Source organism: Psilocybe cubensis, chromosome 7 (assembly GCF_017499595.1).
Source record: "Psilocybe cubensis strain MGC-MH-2018 chromosome 7, whole genome shotgun sequence".
Classification (NCBI taxonomy): domain Eukaryota; kingdom Fungi; phylum Basidiomycota; class Agaricomycetes; order Agaricales; family Agrocybaceae; genus Psilocybe; species Psilocybe cubensis.
The window spans coordinates 1,519,479-1,540,971 of NC_063005.1; the positions used below are offsets into that span (position 1 = coordinate 1,519,479).

The window sequence follows — 21,493 nt, forward strand, 5'->3', positions numbered from 1 at the left end:
ACCTTCAGCTTGTAGACCTTGAGCCAAGGCCGAAAAAAAAATTCTGTAGGGCATCAAATCGTGTACCAAAGCGAAGTGTATTGAAAAACGCACGAATACAAAGCACCACTAGTTCCACCCATAGACTCTTCTGAAACTTGTGCGATGCTGATAATGGAGCGAACTAAGTCGTCCCCTGATATCTTTCCGGCTGAAATTTTTGACAGAACACCTAGAAAAAAATCATAAAAATTCTGCTCATACATATGCAAAAACGTTCCAACCTTCTGCCCCAGCCTGTGGACAAAGATATCGATTATGTTATTTTACATAAGTAGCGCTATAAGGCGATATTGTAAAGACGACCATTGGCGTACCTTCAATGTCAGTCCACAATCACCATCACCTGCTATGGAGTCCATTCTGGTAATTTCTGGTTCGGCTTCAATTAATGCCTCCGCAGCCCGTTTGATACTTTCGATGAAAGCCGCTGGATCGGGTACACTGACGTGCTTGATATTGGCCTTGTTAGCTGTAATCTGTTGAGCGGGAGCAAGCTGTTTTTCTTGCGCCAAGGGTGCAATAGGTGACGACCACTTCCAGCCTGGAGTTTCCGATTTGTCATCCAGAAGAGATAATATGAGGTCTTTCGATGGGGCCTTCACTTCTTCCTTCGAGGGCAGCAGCAGCAATGAGATAGAGAAGCCCGGCATATTGAGACTGGTCTGATATAGGGTGTCACTTGGATTGTTGCACTGTTAGATTGACTGTATTACCATGAAAGTTCCAGCTAGAATTCGACATGTGATGAATCCCCGGGCATCGAGTTGTTTTTTGACTTCAGAAACAATTCCAGACAACTCTAGTTCGCTAAGACCACCTAGATTATTTACGAGGAGGACCACATTATCTTCGCCTTTAAAAGGAACGAAGGAACGATCTTGGTCAGAAGTAGAGGTCAAGAATGTCAACAGTTGTCCAATGAGATGCTCCAACTTGGGGATAGGAGACAAGCGAGTGTGGCCACTTTCATTGTGTATTCCAAGCCCAATTTCAATTTCAGTGGGCGCTAAATCCGAAGTCATTGGGGCAGTCCCAGGAACCTGATCAAGCAAAACATTAGGTATTATAATGGATAATGGAAAACCGAACTGAACGTGTGTGTGACCGAGACTACAACCGATGGTCGCGATACGGTCGGCAACCCAAGTCGCAACAGAATGCACATCTTCAAGACCACCTCCTCGATGTGCCAACGCGCCAGCAATTTTGTATACTAGAACAGTTCCCGCCAGGCCACTACAAACGAAATGCGATCAATAACTGGCCAATGAATTGATGGGCAGCCTACCGTCGACCGACAATTTTGCCCTGCTCCCTTCCAACGGCGACATCATCTCCGACAACGACGAACTTGATTTTATCCGCCTTCTGAGGATGAAGGGATGCATACTGCTCCTTTGCCAACCCGAAGTTGAGGACATCACCAGTATAATTTCTATAGTAGATGAGTAAATACATCAATAGTCAAGTGCAAAGGCTTTAGTGATTACTTTACGATGATAACAGTGCTAAAAGATGCTCGTTAAATAAGCTGGAGACAAGGAAGGAGTGAGATTATACCCTTTATCATTGTCAAGAAGTTCAACACCTCTCATGACTTGGCTGGCGTTTGGAGATGCAAAGATGTTACCACAAACGGCGCCTGTGACTGTTTAAGAATGGACAACAAAGAGTATTGACATATAAATACCGGTAAGGATTCCTTTACCTACAACCAGCTATAATTTATTTTTTTTACCAAGTGTAATGTAGCGCACCTACGAATCCTGCATGTGCAGGCTCATGTCCTGAGCCGCCACCGCACATCAAGGCGACTTTGGAACGATCGTGAGATTTGATATAAACCACTGAGAGGGAATAAAGGACGTTCGTAAGAAATCATAAAAAGCAGGTATGCACATAAGAATATCACCTTTGTTCTCAGCATCGAGAGCAAGCTGTGGATTTAACGCGACCAAACCCTTGAGAGAGTCGAGGACAAGGGTAGAAGCTGAATTCAAAAGGTGTTTGCCTAGATAGAACAAGTTGTGATTTTCTATAGGAAAGAGGGAGAAAGTGCAGCGAGCAAAAACGCACTCTGAACAGACATAGTTAAGGGTTAAGCTGGGAAGGTAAGCTAAACTGGATTATGTGCTTTTCCATGGCTAATATATGTCTCCTGTCGATCACTGGTCCAAGATTACAATGTAAGTGGAGACACCGGCCCGGCCATCATGTCTCAATCTGGAGATGTGCACGTGCCGTGACTTTTTTGTGACAAACACGCGTCAGCACTTTTACTTCAGTTCAAGAAACAAGTTGTTCGCAAATTCCAGAAAAACATATCTGGAATAGAAAGCTCCTTTGTTTTTTCATATACTCCCCGCAATAATCCTTTATAAAGAGTGGCCCATCGTTCTTTGATTCATTTCCTATCTGTAGCGCTCATGTCTCTTGCCCAGCCTTCAGATCCATCGTCATCCAACTTTTTGGATTCACCAGAACTTCCGACTCAACCCAGTCGAAAAAGACAGAGAAGTCTTTCGATGCAGTCCGATTCCGGCGCATCTAGTTCCTCTGTCAAGCGGTCCGTGGCCGATAATTCATCCAACGATATCCAAATCCGGAGTCCACGCACTGATCAACTCTCAACTCTTTCTCTCGCTGATTCCAATAATCAAGATATTGACGCTTACATGGCAGAGCAAGGAGAAGCAAATATTCCTATACACATCGCTCCTCTTCCACATACATCTGACGCCGTTGAATTATCATTACCCGAAGACAAAGTTTCCTTAGTCAACAATGGGAAGTCTAGAATGATGGAAGTCGGGCAGACCTGGTATCTAATTTCCAGGACTTGGTATAAACGCTGGCTAAAAGCATGCACCGGTGAAATCGATAAAGAGGGGCCGCTAACTGAGCGAGATCTTGGCCCTGTCGACAACACATCCATTCTCGATGACTACAATAACCTCCTACCATCGCTAATTGAAGGAGTTGATGTTGAATATGTGCCAGAAGATGTCTGGAATTTGTTCCTCGCATGGTGCGTTTCCGTACTTAATTTCAAGAACTCTACCATATCGCATAGTTCCCCTTAGGTACGGTCCAGCCTCTCAGCCGCTACCAAGGCGTGTCATTGCCAGAGGCCGTTTGAACGAGCCAGCTTTGGAACTTCGCCCATTGATTTTGAAAGTCTATCGACTTGTAGCGAGCCCAGGAACCACACACCTACCACACCACCTGCTTACAATCTCCGCCGGAGAGACTATAAGCCACCTTTGTAGCGAACTCGCAAGCAAGGTTTCTTCTAATGGGGAGGTACACAGGCCCTACCGAGTCTGGCAAGGAGGTGTTAGAGGAGAACAGACAGAAGTTGATATTACTCCTTCTCAACTTTTGACTTCTGATGCGAAGATAGTGGAAGAAAGTGAAAAAACACTGGAAGAAGAAGGGATAGAATCGGATGACGTATTTATTGTGGAATTTAAATCTGCTGATGGATGGGTTGTAGAAGTTCCCAAGTTTGCGGAGAAGTTCAGCGCGATCGAAACCCCCCGACCGTTGTTCAATTCCAGTGAAGGCTTCTTTAACAAAATGTCCAACACCCTGTCTCCTGCAACCTCAACAACGGCTACCACGGCGTACAAACCCGCTACATTCGATAGTCTTGGTAGTTCATCCTCACTCCCTTCAACTGCTCTGACAATAGCAAACAAAAGCATTTCGAAATCTTTGGAGCCTGGAACTTTAGGCTTGGGAAACATGTAATTATCTTTCCGAAACTCAGAATTCTTGTGTTTGCTAATCATTATTTAGGGGCAATACATGCTTCATGAACTCTGCATTGCAATGCCTTGCACATACAAAGGAGCTGACCGATTATTTTTTGAGCAAGTTATCTCGGTGCAAAATTTCAAGTACTATCTAACCTTTCTCCGCTAGGTGGCGTTTTTGAAGACGAGCTCAACAGAGACAATCCTCTTGGTATGGGAGGAGCTATAGCAGAATCATTCGGGGCTCTTCTTCAACGCATCTGGGCAACAACAGGAACATCTACATCCTATTCTCCCCGAGATTTCAAAACACAGTTACAACGATTTGCCCCTCAATTCAGTGGATATCAGCAGCATGATTCTCAGGAGTTGGTGGCATTCTTGCTCGATGGATTGCATGAGGATCTGAACCGCGTCATAAAAAAACCTTATGTTGAGAAGCCTGACTGGGAAGGTGGAGGGGATGTAGAACTTGTGAAGCTGGCACAGAAATCTTGGGAAGGCTACATGATGAGGAATGACAGTGTCATAGTTGATCTTTTTCAGGGACAGTATCAAAGTACACTGATCTGTCCTGAATGTCAGAAGGTAGGATTTGTATACTGTTTCTTAAGGAAAATACTAACTCCGTATCATTTAGGTCTCCATAACGTTCGACCCATTCATGTACCTCACACTCCCGTTGCCAATACATAAAAAATGGAGGCACACCATATACTACGTGCCTTGGGATTTAGATAAACCCCATGTCAAGGTTAGGAGTTTCATAATATTGATGCATGGATAGCTAAAAATCCGTATTCCTAGGTTCCTGTTGAAATAAATAGAGATAGTTCTTTCAAAGAGTTGCGAACGCTTCTGGGCCGTTGGATGGGGGCACCTCCGGAAAATGTCGGCATATCTATTTCTTTCCCAGGTCAATGATTACTAACTTTGTATGTCAGTTGATCACACTTGAAACGTTCTCCCATCGATTCTACAAAAACCTAGACGATCATGTCCTTGTTGGTGACATGTCAGATAGTGACACGATTGTGTGCTTTGAACTTCCTTGCAATTCTCGGCAGAGCAAGTCATACAAACCACTACCTGACGATCCATTTATTATCCCTGTCTTTCTCTGTGATGCAAAAACCCCAGGCCGAAGCTCATACTTCGCAAACAGTCGAGGGACTGCGCCGACGCTTTTTGGTTACCCAATGGTTGTTGCCATCGATCGCGAACAAGCGAAGGATGTCGATTCCTTATATGACATTATTGCCACACGGCTTGAACGGTGGACTGCGCATGCCAGGGATCTATACACTTGGGAAGCTGTGGATGATTCCCATATCACACAAGTACCGATTCAGATCAATGGAGTCCCTCCTGTCGACGCTCTCACTGAAATTGCTGAGGATGGGACCGTTGTGACAATTCAAACAGGCCTTCTAACGGAATCGGATATAGTGGACGAGAAAAAGATGGCTATAGACGATGATGGTGTACCCTCAGAACAGTTGGACGAGATAGAACCCCGAAAGGTGGGGGTCAAGAAGGACATCTTTACCCTGAGGCTGCAGGTTAACCACAAGGATTATGGGACGGCATACAATGCTTATACTTCGAATAATCGCTGGGAATCATGGGAATCAAGAGCAACAGACTCACATCCTCATTCTGTTCTTCTTCAAGAAGATGATGCCCTATACTGCGAGTTCGAAGAAGATAAAAAGGCATACTATTTTGGTGATAGCGCTCGATTCGAGCATGCGTTATGGGAACAGTGGACGACCTTCACTCATCCTGAGTATGAAGAATCAAAGAAGGCTGGTGTCGAAAAGCGTAGCAAAGGAATATCTTTGCGGGATTGTCTTGACGAATTTACCAAAGAGGAGCAGTTGGGTGAAGATGATTTGTGGTATTGTCCACAGTGCAAGAAACATCAACAAGCTACCAAGAAATTCGATCTTTGGAAAGTTCCTGATATTCTCGTCGTCCATCTAAAACGCTTTAGCAATAACCGCAGTCTGCGCGACAAAATTGACGCTCATATCGACTTCCCTGTTGAGGGCCTTGATCTGGGTGATATGGTTGGGGAACGAGGAATAGGTAAGAAGCTGATGTCGGAAGGCATAGATATCAAAGATCTCGGCATTGGGGATATTACCGAACCATTGATATACGATCTGTTTGGTGTCGATGAACATATGGGTGGATTGGGAGGGGGGCATTATCGAGCCTATGCTTCCAACCACTTGACTGGCAAGTGGTATCACTTTGATGACTCATACGTCACCACTGCTCGTCCCTCTGATGCTGTGGTAAGTTGCTCCAGTTTCCTGGTAAACCCATTCATGCTTGACTTTTCTTCTTCATGATCTAGAACCCCAATGCATATCTCCTATTCTACCGCCGCCGGACTAAATCCCCAATCGGTGGGAAATCCTTTACAAAAATCCAAGAAGCCAAATCTAGGCCAGAATCAGGAATGAATGACAATCAGGTCCACGTCAGTACTCAATTACCAACTCCTCCACTTGAAGGCAACGGTGGTTCAACCTCTTTTTTCTCCGAGTTCTCCTCTACCGACTTGATGCTTCGAAACACCGACCAATGGAATTTGCGTTCGAACGAATCAAACGGAGGGTCTTCAGTGCCTTCCCCACCGACCGACGATCCACCCGACTTTGACGATTATCAAATCGAATCTATGTCATATAACAACGACCCTCTAGTAGTCTCGACCTCACGATACGAATTCCCAGATCCCAATAATAAAGCGTCGCCTACATCCTCTAACGAAGCTGATGTTGATGTTGACACCGATCTGGATCAAGATGATCAGGACTGGGATCCCAGTATTGAAAAGTTAGACTCAGACGCCGACGCAGACTGGGACGATAATGTTCAAACGTTTACTGAAAATTCCAAGACTGTGACCAGTGACGATGGTACATTGCGCTGGGAATCTTCAAGTAACAAACCACCCCCGTCGTACTTGGATCATTCTGGCATCAACGCTTCAGTACTCAGAAATAATGACAACACTCTGCAAATAGACTCTCATGATAACGAACCAAAAATTTAGACTTGCTGTTTGCAATTTACCACCACATATTCTAATCCTTTTCATTCTTTGACCTGTTGTCGTGGTACATCCGATCCTAGTATAGCTATTAGTTAGTGTATTCAACTTAACACATGTAATATTCCTCCCCTAGCATTTCATCACAATCATCACGTACAATCTATTCAAAATACGCTGTTTACAATGTTTCATTAGCCTAGAAATGCACTCTCCTTATACTGCCCAATCCTTTGAGCTACATAAGATATGATGTCAAAATTGAAAGTCACGCTGTGGAACTTGTTCTTGAGAGAGGAACAACTTCATTATCACACCATGACCGTGACATGAATCGCGTTCCTCCAAACCTTTTGTACCTCGCAATCTATAATCCGACTCTTCGTCCAAGTGGACCTATTGATGAAGGCAACGAAGATGCTGAAGAACAGGCGCACATTCTGTTCTATACATCAAAGGAGCGAGCTGTCTCCAGAGATCGCATGCTTCGCCAGATCGGTCTGGCAAAAGCCCTCATAAACTTTGCAGAGTGCGCACCTTTGCGTCTACATTTCAATGTCGGTTCCTCAACATGATTTTATACATGCAGATCGTTCAGCACCAATGATACATGCGATAACGTTCATTCCCAATCAAGAAGGATGATTATGGTTTCTCCTGAACCAGATTTTTGGATACACGCAGTCAGTGTGACTATCTTCCTTCTGGGCATACTTCTTAGTCAGTATCTACCAGGGAATCGAAGTTGCTAAAGTTCCAAAGAACTTAGATCCAAAGGGCAAGACTAAAACGAAAGGAAAGCCAGGGGAGAAAGGCAAAGACAGCGAAACCTCTCCCCTGTACGATTATGACGATGGCTCGGTTCATGACAATGCTCTGCGAGCTTGTATCCTCCAAGGGTACGAGAAGTTCAAGGTACTCTTTGGCCAAAGTCTGCATTTATCAACCATTGACCAGGGATGATATTTCGAATCTCTAGTTAACACATGGATCTTTCATATCAATATTGGTGTCTCTCGGTCAACAGGCGCTTGAACTACAGTTGGAAAGGTTCTGGACAGTTTGGGGTTGGTCATGGAATTTGGAAGAGAAGATGACTTTCGAAGATCAATTTGGTGTGACGTTTTACTAGCAGCTGGAAGGAATTTGATGTTTAATGTTTCCAGGACCACTTCTGCACCCTTTGTTCTCTTCTCTAGTGCCTTTGGTTGACAATTTCTCTGAGAATTTGTCGTCTGAAATCGCACCGATTGTCTTGTCAAGGCAGCATATTATTCCTTCTGGACGCTACACGGAAGGACGCTACCCCGCAGCTCTTGCGGCACACCTTGCATCCATGATCCCACCGCCGATAGAACCATCACGAAGCTCTGACACTCTAAATACTCTGGCATCTTCCGTGGAGACGATCAGAGGCAAGCGTTCGTCGGAAGTTAAAACTAAGGGGCCGTCAAACGATGCACATCATGACGGTGGAACCTTCTTCGGCATTTCTACTATGAACATGAACATGGACATGAAAAAATGGAACTGGCCAGGTTATCTGACCTTTGGGAAAGGAGACAAACCAAAGCCCTCTGCTGACATAATGTCTGGTACATCGACTGTGAAAGAAAAGGAAACATCATCTGCAAAACTGCCTGAAGCACACGAAGAAAGCAGATTGCAAGTAGAAATTAATACATCGGACTTGGAAGACGCCATTTCGTCTATTTCAGTACCGATATCTGGACCAGTAAACGAGCCGCATATCAATGAAGATAATAAGAAGGACGCATCGATAGTGGAAAATCAAAAAGATGTTTCTAAGTTGCCATCCTACATGACCGATCCTTACGATGACTTTTCATTGAAAATACCTGATAACCCCGAGGACCCACCGCCGTCTTCGCCATCGCCACCTCAGCTTCCGGAATTTTCCTTGACAAGATTAAACCTTGCACCACATCATGACCCCACGAATACGAGAAAGACGACGATTCACTATTTGACGGTATGTCAAATCATACTTTTGTTGGGCCACCTCTGACCCAAAAACACTGTCGCCCAGAAAGATAAATTCATGCTTGCTCTCATCAATATGCACGATAAAGCCAATGATCTTTCAGATGCAGAAGCCACCGACTTGCGAACTGCTGCTGAAAAGGTTGGCCAGTTATTCGAGGATCTCGAATTGACAATAGACGATCCCAACCTTCGAAGGTATGATGCCATTTCCACCGTCCTTCCTCACTCGTGAATTTATTAGTGACATATATTATTTTTCCCAAAAGTGCGTTTGATGCTCTGCCTCCGGCTAGCAAGATTTTGCAGACTCCGGATCGCTATTTGATGTCTACCGCTGGTTATACTCATGGAAGTCCTGGATTTTCATCTACATCGAGCCACCTTTTCAACGCAAAGGCTATACTAGACCTGTGCGCCCCTATAAAGCGTGCAAAACTCCTAACCTTTCTGACGCAGTTTAATAGAGATCCTGAAATTACCGAAGTCTTTTCAAGGGGACAAAACCCTCAGCATTGGCACATTGCCAAACGCGGACTATCCAATGCGCAAAACACTGACATCGATTATATAGGGACAGACGACGCCGTGTTTATGGAAGTATTCAGGAAGGAAACGAGTTTGACGGACGTGGACAATGTACTCACTGGTGTGGTGAAGAAGTCTGGTTTGCTCGATGGTTCAGGCCATGTGAGGACCTGAAGTAGATTCAACATTGCTGAGTCAATTATACCCCAGAACCTTGTGCTGTTGGGTGAGATATTGTGTAATAGATTGTCGCCTAAGAACTTGGTATATACTTGAAAGCTTGTTGAAAGCTATGTCGGAGACTTCACTGTCTCTTGGGTCTAGAGTCAAAGGCCCTTACCAGCGGGCTTGGCTTCAATTACTATATATAGATACGCCAGACATAAACATACAGCCGGCTGACCAATCGCGACACTCTTGTACTCCAACCACGACATCTCCCGTATCACTTTCAGGAACGCGGAACGCCAGACAGAAGAAGAGACTGAAAATTTAATAACAGGGTATTTTACAGGATATAATCGACCATGACGTCTGCCTCAGCAGCAGCGGAAGCTCAAATAAAGAGCGAAATAGAGAGATTGACAGGCAAGTTTACTCCATCTTATCGACATCCTTTGCCGACTTCCTGATGGTATGCGGTCTTTGTTAGCGACAATCAACCAGCACAAAGCACACCAAAAAAACAAGCAATGGTACACGGGTTCCAACTACTATGCACCTTATCCACAAGGAGGACCGTCAGGACGACCAAATACTTATATTAACCCTAGCTACAAACCGTCCAACAAGTACATCCGCCCAGGCCTGAATGTGGCAGGACCCTCAAAGCCTAGTGTGACACCGACACCGACACCGACAGCGGCTTCAGTCCCTTCATCGACCCCGGCAGCAAGCACCCCGACCACTGGATCTTCAACATTCTCGTCTCCAGTGATACCATCTAGTAAGCCCGTTTCTATGGTTGGTGGACCTATAAAGGAGGTAGTGCTTGGCGGGGTCGCATTTGAATCTTCGCGACGTGTTCTTGTTAGGAAGGATCGTGAGTCTGGATTTCTTCTTTATTCGTTTACACGCTGCGTGTTTTAATATGTATATAGTACCTCAATCGGCAAAACCGGGAAAAGTCATGGCGAAGACAATTCCACCGCGTAGACATCCTTATAGTCGGAAACCAAGTCATGTACCTCCGACTAAGTCTTACAAGGTGAAGGCTCCACGAGGCAGGAACATGACTCTCAATAATACCAGACGACAATATCCGTATGTGGTACAGTGCTGCTCTTTCTATACACTCACGATGTCTGTTTGTAGATCACGGAAAACGGCTGGTCGGCGAAAATATGTAGATAAACCATGTCCTCGATTCACAACGACAGGTGCGCCCCGTTTCATTATGCTCACTCCTCGGGACCTGGACGACCTACCGGTATCGGCTTCTGTGGTCTCGAGGAGTTTGCGCTATAAGTTCAACATTTGACTATTTTCTCTCTTTCTGTTTTTTGGCATGTTTAAATGGCTCATTGTAGGCTCTTGTACGCGCGGATTGACGTGCATGTATCAACATGATCCAGCCAAAATTGCGATTTGCTGGAACTTTCTGCAAGACAACTGTAACAAAACGGCTGAGACATGCAACCTTTCACACGAACCCACACCTGAACGGACGCCACTCTGTGTGCACTTCCTGAACAAAGGACGGTGTACTCGGGACAAATGCCCGTTCCCGCATGTAAATGTGGGACAGAGGACTGGGGTATGTCGTGATTTTGCGGTACTGGGCTACTGTGAGCGGGGGTTGGACTGCGATCGGCAGCACGTCCGGGAGTGCCCTGACTTTGCGGAGAAGGGGACGTGCGGGACAGCTGGATGCAAGCTCCCGCATGTGATCAGGGCGAACCGTAATCGCAAGGTGGCTGCGGCGACTGTTGGCAGCAGCGATGCAGCTGCTGGAACAGAGGACACTGAGGCGATGGTGACGGCCGAAGACGGACAACTAGGGGATGAGTATATATCACTGACCTTTAAGGAAAGCGACAGCGAAGACGAGTCTGAGGGATCTTCAGAGGAGGAGGAGGAGGAAGAGGAGGGATCGGAGGATGAGAGCGGAAGTGAAGAGTCTGATTCTGATATTGAAGTGAATATGTAGAATTGTACTTGCGAATGTGAATGATGAATTGTTATTTTTATCTTACTTATCATGTTATGTGTACATAATCAGCAGCACAGCCACTGTCGCGTGTCTGTTTCTGAAAGTAAACTCTGCGTTTACCCCAAACCATCTGCGAGGCGACTGTTGACTGTCACTGCCCGCGCTCCTTTGCCAGATACACCACGCTGCGCCTCCCCAATGAACCCCGGCGATGCCTCCTCCTCGTCCTCGAGCAAGCCCAGAGCTGCCACCCGCCTTCTCCACTCCGTTAAGCGCACCTTCACGCCCCCCAGAAAACGATATCCTGAATACGACTACCCAGTCAGTCACTTTCACTTGAATGTCAGTCTAATTGCTCACCGTGCTCTTTCCAGAGAGATGCTATGCATAGCACTTATGCGGAGTCGCATACGACTCTCTCTGCGCAGCAGTTCAGAAATCCTGATCCTGCCTCCTCGCGCCCAACCATAGAACAGATAGCTATGGGGCTTCATATTTCTCGGACGCCTCATCTGCGGCCCCTGGCTTCCTCGCCCTACGCATTTTCTCAGAGGAACTCGGCGCCCCACTCTCCCAGCCACCAACACCATCACTCCACCCCCATCGTTCTACCGCCGCCTCCAAAGCGATCATCTCTCAAGAAACCCTCAGCGACAGTGACATCCTCGTCAAGTAGTCCAGCGATCAGTCCCCCCTTCTCCACTGCCTCGGGGTCATCGTCGACGGTCACATCTGTGTCTCCATCTTCCGCACAATCAACTCGTCCATTTGCCGCAATCAAGTTTCGGATGGCACGTTTCCTACCACATGGAAGGTCATCGTCAGAGCCCTCCTCCATGGCGTCATCCCCTTTGTCCTCACCGAGGACAAGCTCGTCTGACTTTCCCAAGAAAAACGTTAGGTTTAGAACCGAGCAAGTGGTTGACATCGATGTAGACGAACACTGAATCACTCACTGACTACTCAGTACATTGTTTATGTTCATTCCCCGCCGACCACTTGAACTTCTCCTTTTCGATTATCCTTATTCTTTATTTCTCCTCTTTTCTTTATAGTTGGGTTTCATATCCTCCAGCTACTGTTAAACGCCATTGCATTAACAGACACTCGGTACCTCTATTCTATCTCACTTCATAGCATCATGTATTCAGCACTAGTGTATTCATCAATTTTCAATGCCAAGAAAACTCACAGATCATCCTCATTTGTGCCAGTGTCTCAAGTTTATCCGTCTTGTTGAGCATTTCATTGTTGGCCCAGTACCATTTCCAATTCGTGGGGTGACCTGTTGTGTTAATATAAATAGAACTGGTTAAGCACAGTGCTGACGCAAAGAGGATTAGATTCGGCAAACAGTCTCAGTCACGTTTTGCCTCTGACATACGCCACGAAAGACTATTTGCCGCGTTGAGCACATTTGAACTACATAACATACTACTCAACTGCGGATCATTCCTCACTTTTGCCTTCCTCACCATTTCACTAACTAGAGACAGCCTTTACTCGTTGTCATTGTTCTTCTGACCCGTTGTCCATTTACAAATCTATTCTACATACACTTCAACATTTCGCGAATTCAAGGCGCCCCAACCCGTGCAAAACCTACAATCTATCATCTATCTCTGTCGCATAGTTGAACAATATGGCCCCTGTTGAGACCGAATACTACGATTTGGTCTGTCGATTGCGCGCGATATGTGTGTTCTTTTGTTTCTGAACTGTACTCACAGCTAGGAGTGCCTGTGGATGCGGATGATACGGTGCTCAAGAAGGGGTATCGAAAGCAGGCCATGAAGGTTTTTATTCATAAACATTCTTTTTGTTTTCTATTCCTGACTTTCTCCTTGATGTTATAGTATCATCCAGACAAAAATCCATCGGCAGATGCAGAGGAGAAATTCAAGGAAATCAGGTATGAGGTAATGGTATTGGGTGAACAAACACTGATTGCATTGTTACCTGGCTTTTATTTTTCCCAGTAAAGCATACCAAGTACTGTCGGATCCGGTAAGAATTATGCCCTGTCTGTGAAGTTGCTCTCAGAAGTGATACCGTGTCTCTTCCAGAATCTTCGTGCGGTATACGATAAGAATGGCAAGAAGATGGTGTTTTGTTATATTTTACAGCCTACATATCAACAGTGCTCATTATGATTCTCACAGGTCGACAAAGAAGGACCTATCAACATGGACGATGCTGCTGGATTCTTCGCTAACGTGTTCGGCGGTGAACGATTCCATGATTACGTGCGGAAACCTCTTCAGTCACAATACTTTATATTGAAACTGATATCGTTGGCTTCAGATTGGAGAGATTTCGATAATGAAGGACATGACATCTGTGGCCACCACCATGATGACCGACGAAGAAAAGGCTGAGATTGAGAAGCAGATGAACAGTGGCAACCCCAACGTGACGGGGGCCTCCACGCCCTCTGTATCTGGTGCAGCCAGCACAACGCCCCCAGGTGCAGCACCGACAGCACCACATACCCCAAGCACATTGAGTGCTGCGTCTACTGCTGCTCCCCTTGTGTCAGAGGTCCATGCCGATGGTTCAATTCCAGCTGCAGCTACTCACCCCCCATCAGCTCCAGTTGCCCCGCCTTCACCTACCACTGGATCTCACATCGTCCCACACGGATCTTCCCCGCAATCTACCCCATCCGTTAATTCCGCCACTGTAGACAAAGAGACGGAGAAAAGGGAAGCGGCGCGACGAAAGGCTGAACAGAGAGAAAAACTTAGGGAACACGAAAAGGCTAGACGGAAGGCAATGGAAGCCCGCGTTGCGATGCTGACGAAGAAAATGATTGAACGTATTAGGCCGTTTGTCGAGGCCAAAGACCCTGGAGGCAAAGATGACCCGGAGTCTACTGCATTTGCGGAGAAAATGAAGCGCGAGGTTGAGGACTTGAAGCTGGAGAGTTTTGGTGTCGAGGTGAAACTTTTTGTGTAATGCTTTGGTGTGACTTTCTTGCTAACGGCATAGACAAATTAGCTTTTGCATACAATTGGAAGCGTGTACATGATGAAAGCTTCTTCCTTCATGAAATCGAAGAAATTCTTGGGAATGTACGCATGTTAATAGACTTTGACATTATCTTTTACTGATCTCTTGCGTCTGATTTAGCCCTGGATTTTTCTCAAGACTCAAAGAAAAAGGTACTTTGGCTAAGGATGTTTGGGGAGTTATTGGTAGCGCGTAAGTGTTTTTGAAACATTTAGTTTTCTCCTTGACTTTTACATCCGTCTAGATTGAGTGTGCGTGAATTGATGCTGGTAAACCAACTTTTTTACGCTTTCTCGTTATGAACCCTTTCTTATATTGAAGCATAGGAAATGGAAAAGGCTCAAGCTAAGGGTGACGTCGGTGAGGAAGAATTGAGAGCTTTGGAGATGGACGTCACTGGCAAGGTCAGTCACCGCATTTGGTATGTGGCCCGTGGAGATGAGTATACTAACTTATGGTATCCAGATCATGCTTGCATCTTGGAGAGGTGCCCGTTTGGAAGTTATCCAAGTTCTCCGAGAAGTACGCTCCTTTACTTTACCAAGTTTCTTATCGTCATGTAATAACGGATATATCATAATTAGGTGATAGACAACGTGCTGAAAGAACCCGGACAGCCTGAAGCTGTTCTTGTTAACAGAGCCAAGGTCAAACCAGTTATACGTCTACCTATACGGGCCGCTCTGATCAACCGTGACACTACAATCTAGGCTTTGCTTATCACTGGTGCTATCTTCAAATCTGCCGTACCCGACGAATCTGACGAAGAGCGCCGAGAGCTTGAGAGGTGTGTTTTTAACGTTATGCCCAGTGGTTCTTGAACCTAATCTTGGCTTTCCTTGCGTTTTCAGGATGGTGCACGAAGCTGCCCAACCTAAAGCGAAAAAAAGTGCCACGGCCGCAGCCAAAGCCCGTCGTGAAGAGATGATAAAACAGCAGCAAGCTGCGGCTGCGGCCGCCCAGGAGAAGCCTGCTGGCTCTACAAAGGCATAGGATGTCGGTTTTTTCACTGGATTTTTCATGTTTCTTTTATACTCCTTTCCTATCCCACCAACTCACGTAGATACACCCTTCAGTGCATACTGTAATTTGCTTAACATGTCCAACGGACAGTACTGCTCATCTACACTAATCGTTTGGCTTACATTTACTCAAATCTAATTAATATATATCCGCATTGATTTCGGCATTGATAATACATGAATGGCATACTATGAAATGGTCTCAGGATCAAGAATCTCACCAGGTGATCTGGGTTGCAAGAAGAAAGGAGCCAAGTAATAGTACAACGTTAACCCACTCGGTCGGAATATGATTCAATAACAGATAATCCGTTTTCCATAGTAAAATCACAATGAATTCTTAGAGGTTATGCGATCAGTCCCCAGACACAAACTCAAGCAAGCACGGTCTTGCTTCGCTCAAAAGATGCTTGAACCTATTAAAAGACGCAAAACCCACAGAGAATACTCGTCAATCTACAATTGTATTGTCGCCCAGATTGGGTAGCTCTCACCCTGTTAAAGAAGGTCGTGTCTGTGAGAACGCGGTACCCTGTTAAAGCTAAACTTTTAGTGATGGCGATCGTCGCTGTATGAGCTGCCTCAGTCCCAGCCGCTTTGGCGAAAGCGGCTGTGTGGTTCCCACCGTTTGGTTCTGTGGGAATGGCTGCATGTTTCATAAGAACCAAAAGGAGAGGTAGAGAAGACGATATAGCAACACCTACCGAAAGCCGGGTGTAGGGCAGGGAGAGCTGGAGGTAGATGACGATGTAAGCAGGAAATTTCTGGGTCTGGATCACAAGGAACTTAATGTTACCATATGAGACGTTTCCCTGTGAAATATATCAATTTACCAAACAGGAGGACAGGAAAAATGACTGACAAAATCAGTAGATGCAGAGGTCGACTTTGTTGTTGTTACGATTCCGTATTGACTTCCTGCAATATCAGCGAAACCCTGGGCTGAAAAAAAGTGTAAAGAAACTTTAGCTGTGTATCACTCATCGCTAAGAGATATGAGCTCACCTAGCACTGGATTTTGATGAAGATCGAAGTAGGCATTGTCGAGTTTTATGTCAACTCTGCACCCGGTAGCAAGAGCCGCTGCTCTACAAGGCTATGTTATTGGATTTCCTTCGATGTAACTAACTTCGGGAACCTTACTCTAAGCAATTTTGGACCCGTTTCGTAAATGAGGATAGTTCATCTGATGTAGGTGCTCTAGCAAGCCAACGCATTTTTGCATAATCCGGAATGACTAGAACAATTTGAACGCATTTCAGAATCCTTGCATGATGAGTTTAATGTAGCAACGGCGTACCATTTGGGAGCCAATTTCTGCCTTCTACGACACCATGAACTCGATGATCGGGTTTCATTTGTTGGCGTAGCATAGAGATCCCAGAGTATGCAATAAATGCGGCATCCAATGCATTTGTTCCTTCCCTGGTTACCGCCGTTTCTGTGTCAGTATGGTTTATTCTTGATGAGGATGATTTCGAGTTCCTGCATACCATGGAGCACCGCCTGCGTGTGCACTGAACAAATTGAACGTATATTTTTAACGAGGCATTCGAAGATATTTCTGACATGAGACTCACGCATGACCAAAGTACTCGACTTGTATACTCTGCATTGCGGTCGAGCTTCCAACGCTTGCTGAGTGAGGAAGACCTGTAGAAGGATGACACCTTAATTCGCAACGTTAATACTTCGTCACGTCAGTCGCAGTAAATAATTACTTACATTATACAAGCATCCATTTCTTCGTAAGCTCCGCGTTCCAGTAAGATAACCTTTCCGCCGCCACCCTCTTCAGCTTTAGATTGCTGTCAGCAATTATCAAAAAGAAGATCCTAGATGCTACCTGGAGTTCCTAAAAGTATCACCTTAGCTGAAGTCTGAGGTTGGGCCTCTAGGGCGGCTTTCAGGGCAATAGCAACCCCGACTCCACTGATAGCTATGAGGTTATGACCACATGCATGCCCAATACCTGGCAAAGCGTCCATCTCCGAGTTGATGCCAATGACTCTGCCTCCTGTACCTTGACTATACTCCGCTTTCCAGGCGGTGTTGAGCCCAAGATAGTGTCTGGTAACTTTGAAGCCACATTTTTCCATGTAAGCAGTCAGGAGGTCATGAGCATAGCTAGGCAAAAAATGTCAGGATGACTCCACTTGAAAGAGAGAAGTACCAACTTCTCTGTGAACATGGTTTCCGGGTGTCCTGTATTTAATATACGCCGTTAACGAGGAAAATTATGCAGAACTTCAAATAACCAATACCATGTATCTTCATACTAAGGGCACGAAGACTTTCATTTTTTTGGTTCAAGGTTTTGTCAATAACAGAGGTAGCACTTCCGGGTATGTGTGCTAAGGAGTTTGAAATAGAGGAATAGGACGGGAGCTGTTCTGCCACATTCCACCACTCATCCTCAGAGCCGTAGGAAAAGACACAATTGGGGGTAAAATAACAGTGATTGTCCTTCAGATTTACTTCAGAACAACGCGAAAAACGATCCTGTATAATAACTGACCGTCTTTCCTAGAGTTTCACTATCGCTAAGCCGTTTATCCGCCTCACCGTAAACCTTTTCTTGTTCTGACAACGGCTTATCTTGGAGAGTGGACTTGGTTTCTGTGCGAGTTGTCAATTTCCCAAAACGCGTTTTGCGCGAGAAAAAGTGAGCAAAACATCCTGGCTGTGCGTCAAGGTCGCTCATTTCCCGGTACAGGGTAGAATGCAATGGTAAGAGTAAGAGAGCTTAATGGGAGCAATCTGAGTATCATTTGCTACGGTATGGCCACTTGGAAAGATCTGGCAGAGATCCGCCGCCAATTCAGTTACCGATCGTTGAAGCTGGCTGGGACTAAAATCTGGGCAATAATAGCCAGGTTCCCATGTATTCCAAACCTGATATTGTTGGCATAAGAACAGTGAAAAATTAGAAATGGCAATTATCAAAGCCCGTCAAGGTCGGGAGTTGGTGTATTGTGCATGATGAGAACGGTGAAGATTTAAAAATTTCTGAACTATTGCAATTTGTATGCTAGAAGTCAAACAACTTTTCTATGTATCATTATTACAGTCCAAATCGCGGTGAAGACAAACAGGTCCTTCATTTAAGAACGAAGTTCGCATTATCCAGATATGTCCTTTTCGCTACCATTACTGCTCTCGCCACCAAGCCCAAAATAACCCCCAAGGCGTTTCCAGAAACCCACAGGAGCTTGGTAGCGGTCCCTGCCACTGAGACCCACAACTATGTGACCTGTTCGACTCTCTACCTGGCAAAAGGAAGCTTCCCTGGAGTTGTCCAATTCGTAGAGATTGTTTTGGGTCCCAATCATAAATATTGTTTCCCTAGCAGTGAATTTCACTGTCTTGATATGGGTCGCCAATGCTGGTAACAATTCGATACCACCTTTCTTTGTTTTAAGATGCAGTACGCCAGAGTATCCCTCGGGGATATATAGAACAACATTCCCTGCAGAAGTTATCGTCAAACTTTGCGGTTACGATAGGGTGTGTGGATATATCTGACCATGCGTCGAATTGACATCGAGACCCATTCGAGGTCTCGATGCAGGCATTGGAAGCTGACAATCATTTGCATCAATGTAGATAGAAATATGAATGGATCGTATTACTTACTAATGTAATTTGTATACTTCCTGAATGACTAGAGACACTTATGTTGGCTTTGGGGGCTTTCTGAATGTCGCCAGTTGTCGCCAACTCCAATTCAACAGAACCTTTTCGAGACCGGAAAGAGGCATGCGGTAGTTCCTTTTTTGACTTTTTCCCTTTCCGACGTTGATAGGCCATAACAAGAGGGTCGATGAAAAACGTGCCTATGAAATTTACCATGGTCAACAGCGAGCTTGTGATGCATTAACGATGGTAATGTTACCTTTGATATCATGATTCCGTTCAAAGATGTGCACTTGATCTGCACTTGGTGCTGGGTCTTGACTGTTCACCGAAACGCTACTTTGATTGTACCGTGATTGAACATTCGGGACTTGAAGTTGGCTTCGCGAGGACGTGCCATTATCACGACCATGGTTGAGAAAGTCGTCACTATACGCTGGAGGAGGCCTGTCTATTTCAAGCTAATCAAGTTCACCTAGCGTCAACCAGAGAGATTGGTTGTATTCAACTTACTTTGGTCGTCATTGCATCGTTCTTGCTGAAGCTTGCATCCTTTGGGGGTGTCATAGGACCAATACTATGTCGTTCAAGTATCATTGCAGAATGTAGTGGGGGTGAATCAAATATAGGATGCCCGATTGATATGCAGCTGAGAAAAGACCTAAAGTGTTCCACTGACAAGGAAGCAAGCAACCAGTCGAGACAACAATTGACACAAATGCCCCAAATTTGATAAAGATCAGAGGTTAAGGCGAGCGCAGCAAGGTATAAACTGCGAGCCAGCTAAGTACACAGCCATGCTAGAGGGTTATAATGGATGAAAAAGAGGATGTTGTGAAGAAGTTCTCAGCAGCCGTCAGTCATGGCGCTGTTGCAAGCTGCGATCAAAGCGTCCTTCGAAAACCATCGATACGTGGTTGATGTGTGCTTACTAAGTACATACACAGCAAAACTGTCCCTTATTGTCTTTTTTACGAGATAGGCTGGGATAGGTCCGATAGGAGGAAAGAAAAAGAATGAAAGTGTGGCAAAAAAAGTCAAGCAAGGGCCTGACCGGGAATTGAACCCGGGACCTCCTCGATTTGGTATTACCCTAACAAGGAATCATACTACTAGACCATCAGGCCGATGACTAATCGTTAAGGTGTGTTTATCCGGGGAGACTTACACAACGGCAATGAAACAAAAGAATTCGAATTGGATTACATTGGATTACTTGCATTTTGTGCAACGGCAGAAGCAGATCAATGAAATATCTAAAACGATTCAGACGAGAACCGAACTTATCTCGATTTAAATGACACCAGTCAGTTGTATACAAATACTCCGTTATTCACAGTACCGTGCTTTTGATCCAATCGCTGGACATAATTATCTTATCCTTTGACAGAAAAATGTGAACGTCGTTTGTCGTAAGTAGCGTGGGCTGAAGTTGTCCACATAATGTTGTTCAGCCGACTTTGAATCCCTCCACTTAGTCTCCACTTAGTCCACTACCCATCAATAATCACGTGTTCTTAAACTGATTCTCCGACTTGTTTGTAGTTATGCATCACGGCGGATAAAAATGCTGAGCAGTGAGTCGGGTAGTTGGTCTGAAGACTGCAGCAAAGCACAAATGAGCACAAATGTAATAAAAAAACATGTCGTGGGCCTAACCGGGAATTGAACCCGGGACCTCCTCGATCCAGGGCTACCCTAACAAGGAATCATATTCATACTACTAGACCATCAGGCCATTCATAAAAGGTCTGTTTATGACACTTGTTATTTGTACGGCCAAACATGCCCGATGTTTCAAAGCTTTAACAGTTAAAAAGGGCCTCACTGGGAATTGAACCCAGGACCTCCTCCATGTGCACCACACAGCCCAAAGGAGGAATCATGCTACTAGACCATAAGGCCGATGCAGGCCAAATTTACAGTTAAGTATTGTTCCAATCTACATATATTTTGTTTAAACAATTCTCTTTCTATAAGACATACATCAAATTCAACCATGAGGATATATTCACGTTCCCCTAATACTTATATGTGCACTCAAAAATAAATTGTTTTAGTTCATGCAAAGATTCTGAGCATGTTATGCCAATATAGTATTTTCCAAGTATTTTCTAGCTGAAATGGGGCATAAGATTGGGCTCATCAGAAACCAGCACCCTTACGTAATCAATGGGCTTGGCGCCAAGAGCGGCCAAAATCCAGCTCGAAAAAAAAATCAAAAGTTATGTTGACGGAAAATGGTTTCAGACAAAAAGTTTAAAAAAAAAAA

At 45.1% G+C, this 21,493-nt stretch overlaps 5 protein-coding genes and 3 non-coding genes across 8 annotated transcripts; 2 read left to right on the forward strand and 6 right to left on the reverse strand.

Moving 5' to 3' along the window:
• Positions 1 to 2,468: 2,468 nt before the first annotated feature.
• Positions 2,469 to 12,022, forward strand: JR316_0008011 (Ubiquitin carboxyl-terminal hydrolase 4; the record flags this gene model as incomplete). The annotated part of the gene is made up of 20 exons (XM_047893731.1): positions 2,469 to 3,070; positions 3,126 to 3,697; positions 3,970 to 4,388; positions 4,441 to 4,554; positions 4,608 to 4,691; positions 4,745 to 6,103; positions 6,166 to 6,807; positions 7,071 to 7,396; positions 7,457 to 7,550; positions 7,603 to 7,782; positions 7,847 to 7,982; positions 8,034 to 8,860; positions 8,918 to 9,069; positions 9,141 to 9,284; positions 9,339 to 9,561; positions 9,988 to 10,441; positions 10,500 to 10,662; positions 10,714 to 10,778; positions 10,929 to 11,536; positions 11,621 to 12,022. The coding sequence occupies 20 exons, from the start codon at positions 2,469 to 2,471 to the stop codon at positions 12,020 to 12,022; spliced, it is 7,566 nt and encodes a 2,521-aa protein (XP_047747046.1).
• A 118-nt stretch (positions 12,023 to 12,140) lies between these two features.
• JR316_0008012 (uncharacterized protein) lies at positions 12,141 to 12,479 on the reverse strand (the record flags this gene model as incomplete). Its single annotated transcript, XM_047893732.1, has 1 exon — positions 12,141 to 12,479. The coding sequence occupies one exon, from the start codon at positions 12,477 to 12,479 to the stop codon at positions 12,141 to 12,143; it is 339 nt and encodes a 112-aa protein (XP_047747047.1).
• Positions 12,480 to 13,193: 714 nt separating this feature from the next.
• JR316_0008013 (putative J domain-containing protein C4H3.01) lies at positions 13,194 to 15,556 on the forward strand (the record flags this gene model as incomplete). Its single annotated transcript, XM_047893733.1, has 15 exons — positions 13,194 to 13,226; positions 13,282 to 13,347; positions 13,408 to 13,463; positions 13,531 to 13,558; positions 13,618 to 13,656; positions 13,714 to 13,797; positions 13,856 to 14,491; positions 14,552 to 14,625; positions 14,684 to 14,755; positions 14,808 to 14,832; positions 14,890 to 14,967; positions 15,029 to 15,085; positions 15,148 to 15,210; positions 15,274 to 15,350; positions 15,415 to 15,556. 15 exons carry the CDS (start codon positions 13,194 to 13,196, stop codon positions 15,554 to 15,556), a joined length of 1,530 nt encoding a protein of 509 aa, XP_047747048.1.
• A 403-nt stretch (positions 15,557 to 15,959) lies between these two features.
• Positions 15,960 to 18,289, reverse strand: JR316_0008014 (Peptidase M20 domain-containing protein 2; the record flags this gene model as incomplete). Its single annotated transcript, XM_047893734.1, has 13 exons — positions 15,960 to 16,001; positions 16,080 to 16,397; positions 16,448 to 16,527; positions 16,591 to 16,673; positions 16,729 to 16,822; positions 16,886 to 17,010; positions 17,079 to 17,102; positions 17,166 to 17,255; positions 17,311 to 17,393; positions 17,454 to 17,712; positions 17,763 to 17,790; positions 17,850 to 18,051; positions 18,104 to 18,289. The coding sequence occupies 13 exons, from the start codon at positions 18,287 to 18,289 to the stop codon at positions 15,960 to 15,962; spliced, it is 1,614 nt and encodes a 537-aa protein (XP_047747049.1).
• A 418-nt stretch (positions 18,290 to 18,707) lies between these two features.
• JR316_0008015 (uncharacterized protein) lies at positions 18,708 to 19,818 on the reverse strand (the record flags this gene model as incomplete). Its single annotated transcript, XM_047893735.1, has 5 exons — positions 18,708 to 19,054; positions 19,112 to 19,166; positions 19,222 to 19,421; positions 19,481 to 19,682; positions 19,735 to 19,818. The coding sequence occupies 5 exons, from the start codon at positions 19,816 to 19,818 to the stop codon at positions 18,708 to 18,710; spliced, it is 888 nt and encodes a 295-aa protein (XP_047747050.1).
• A 448-nt stretch (positions 19,819 to 20,266) lies between these two features.
• On the reverse strand, positions 20,267 to 20,348 carry JR316_0008016. Its single transcript has one exon. It is a non-coding gene; the product is annotated as a tRNA-Pro (tRNA).
• Positions 20,349 to 20,871: 523 nt separating this feature from the next.
• JR316_0008017 lies at positions 20,872 to 20,959 on the reverse strand. Its single transcript has one exon. It is a non-coding gene; the product is annotated as a tRNA-Pro (tRNA).
• An 81-nt stretch (positions 20,960 to 21,040) lies between these two features.
• Positions 21,041 to 21,126, reverse strand: JR316_0008018. Its single transcript has one exon. It is a non-coding gene; the product is annotated as a tRNA-Pro (tRNA).
• Positions 21,127 to 21,493: the final 367 nt, after the last annotated feature.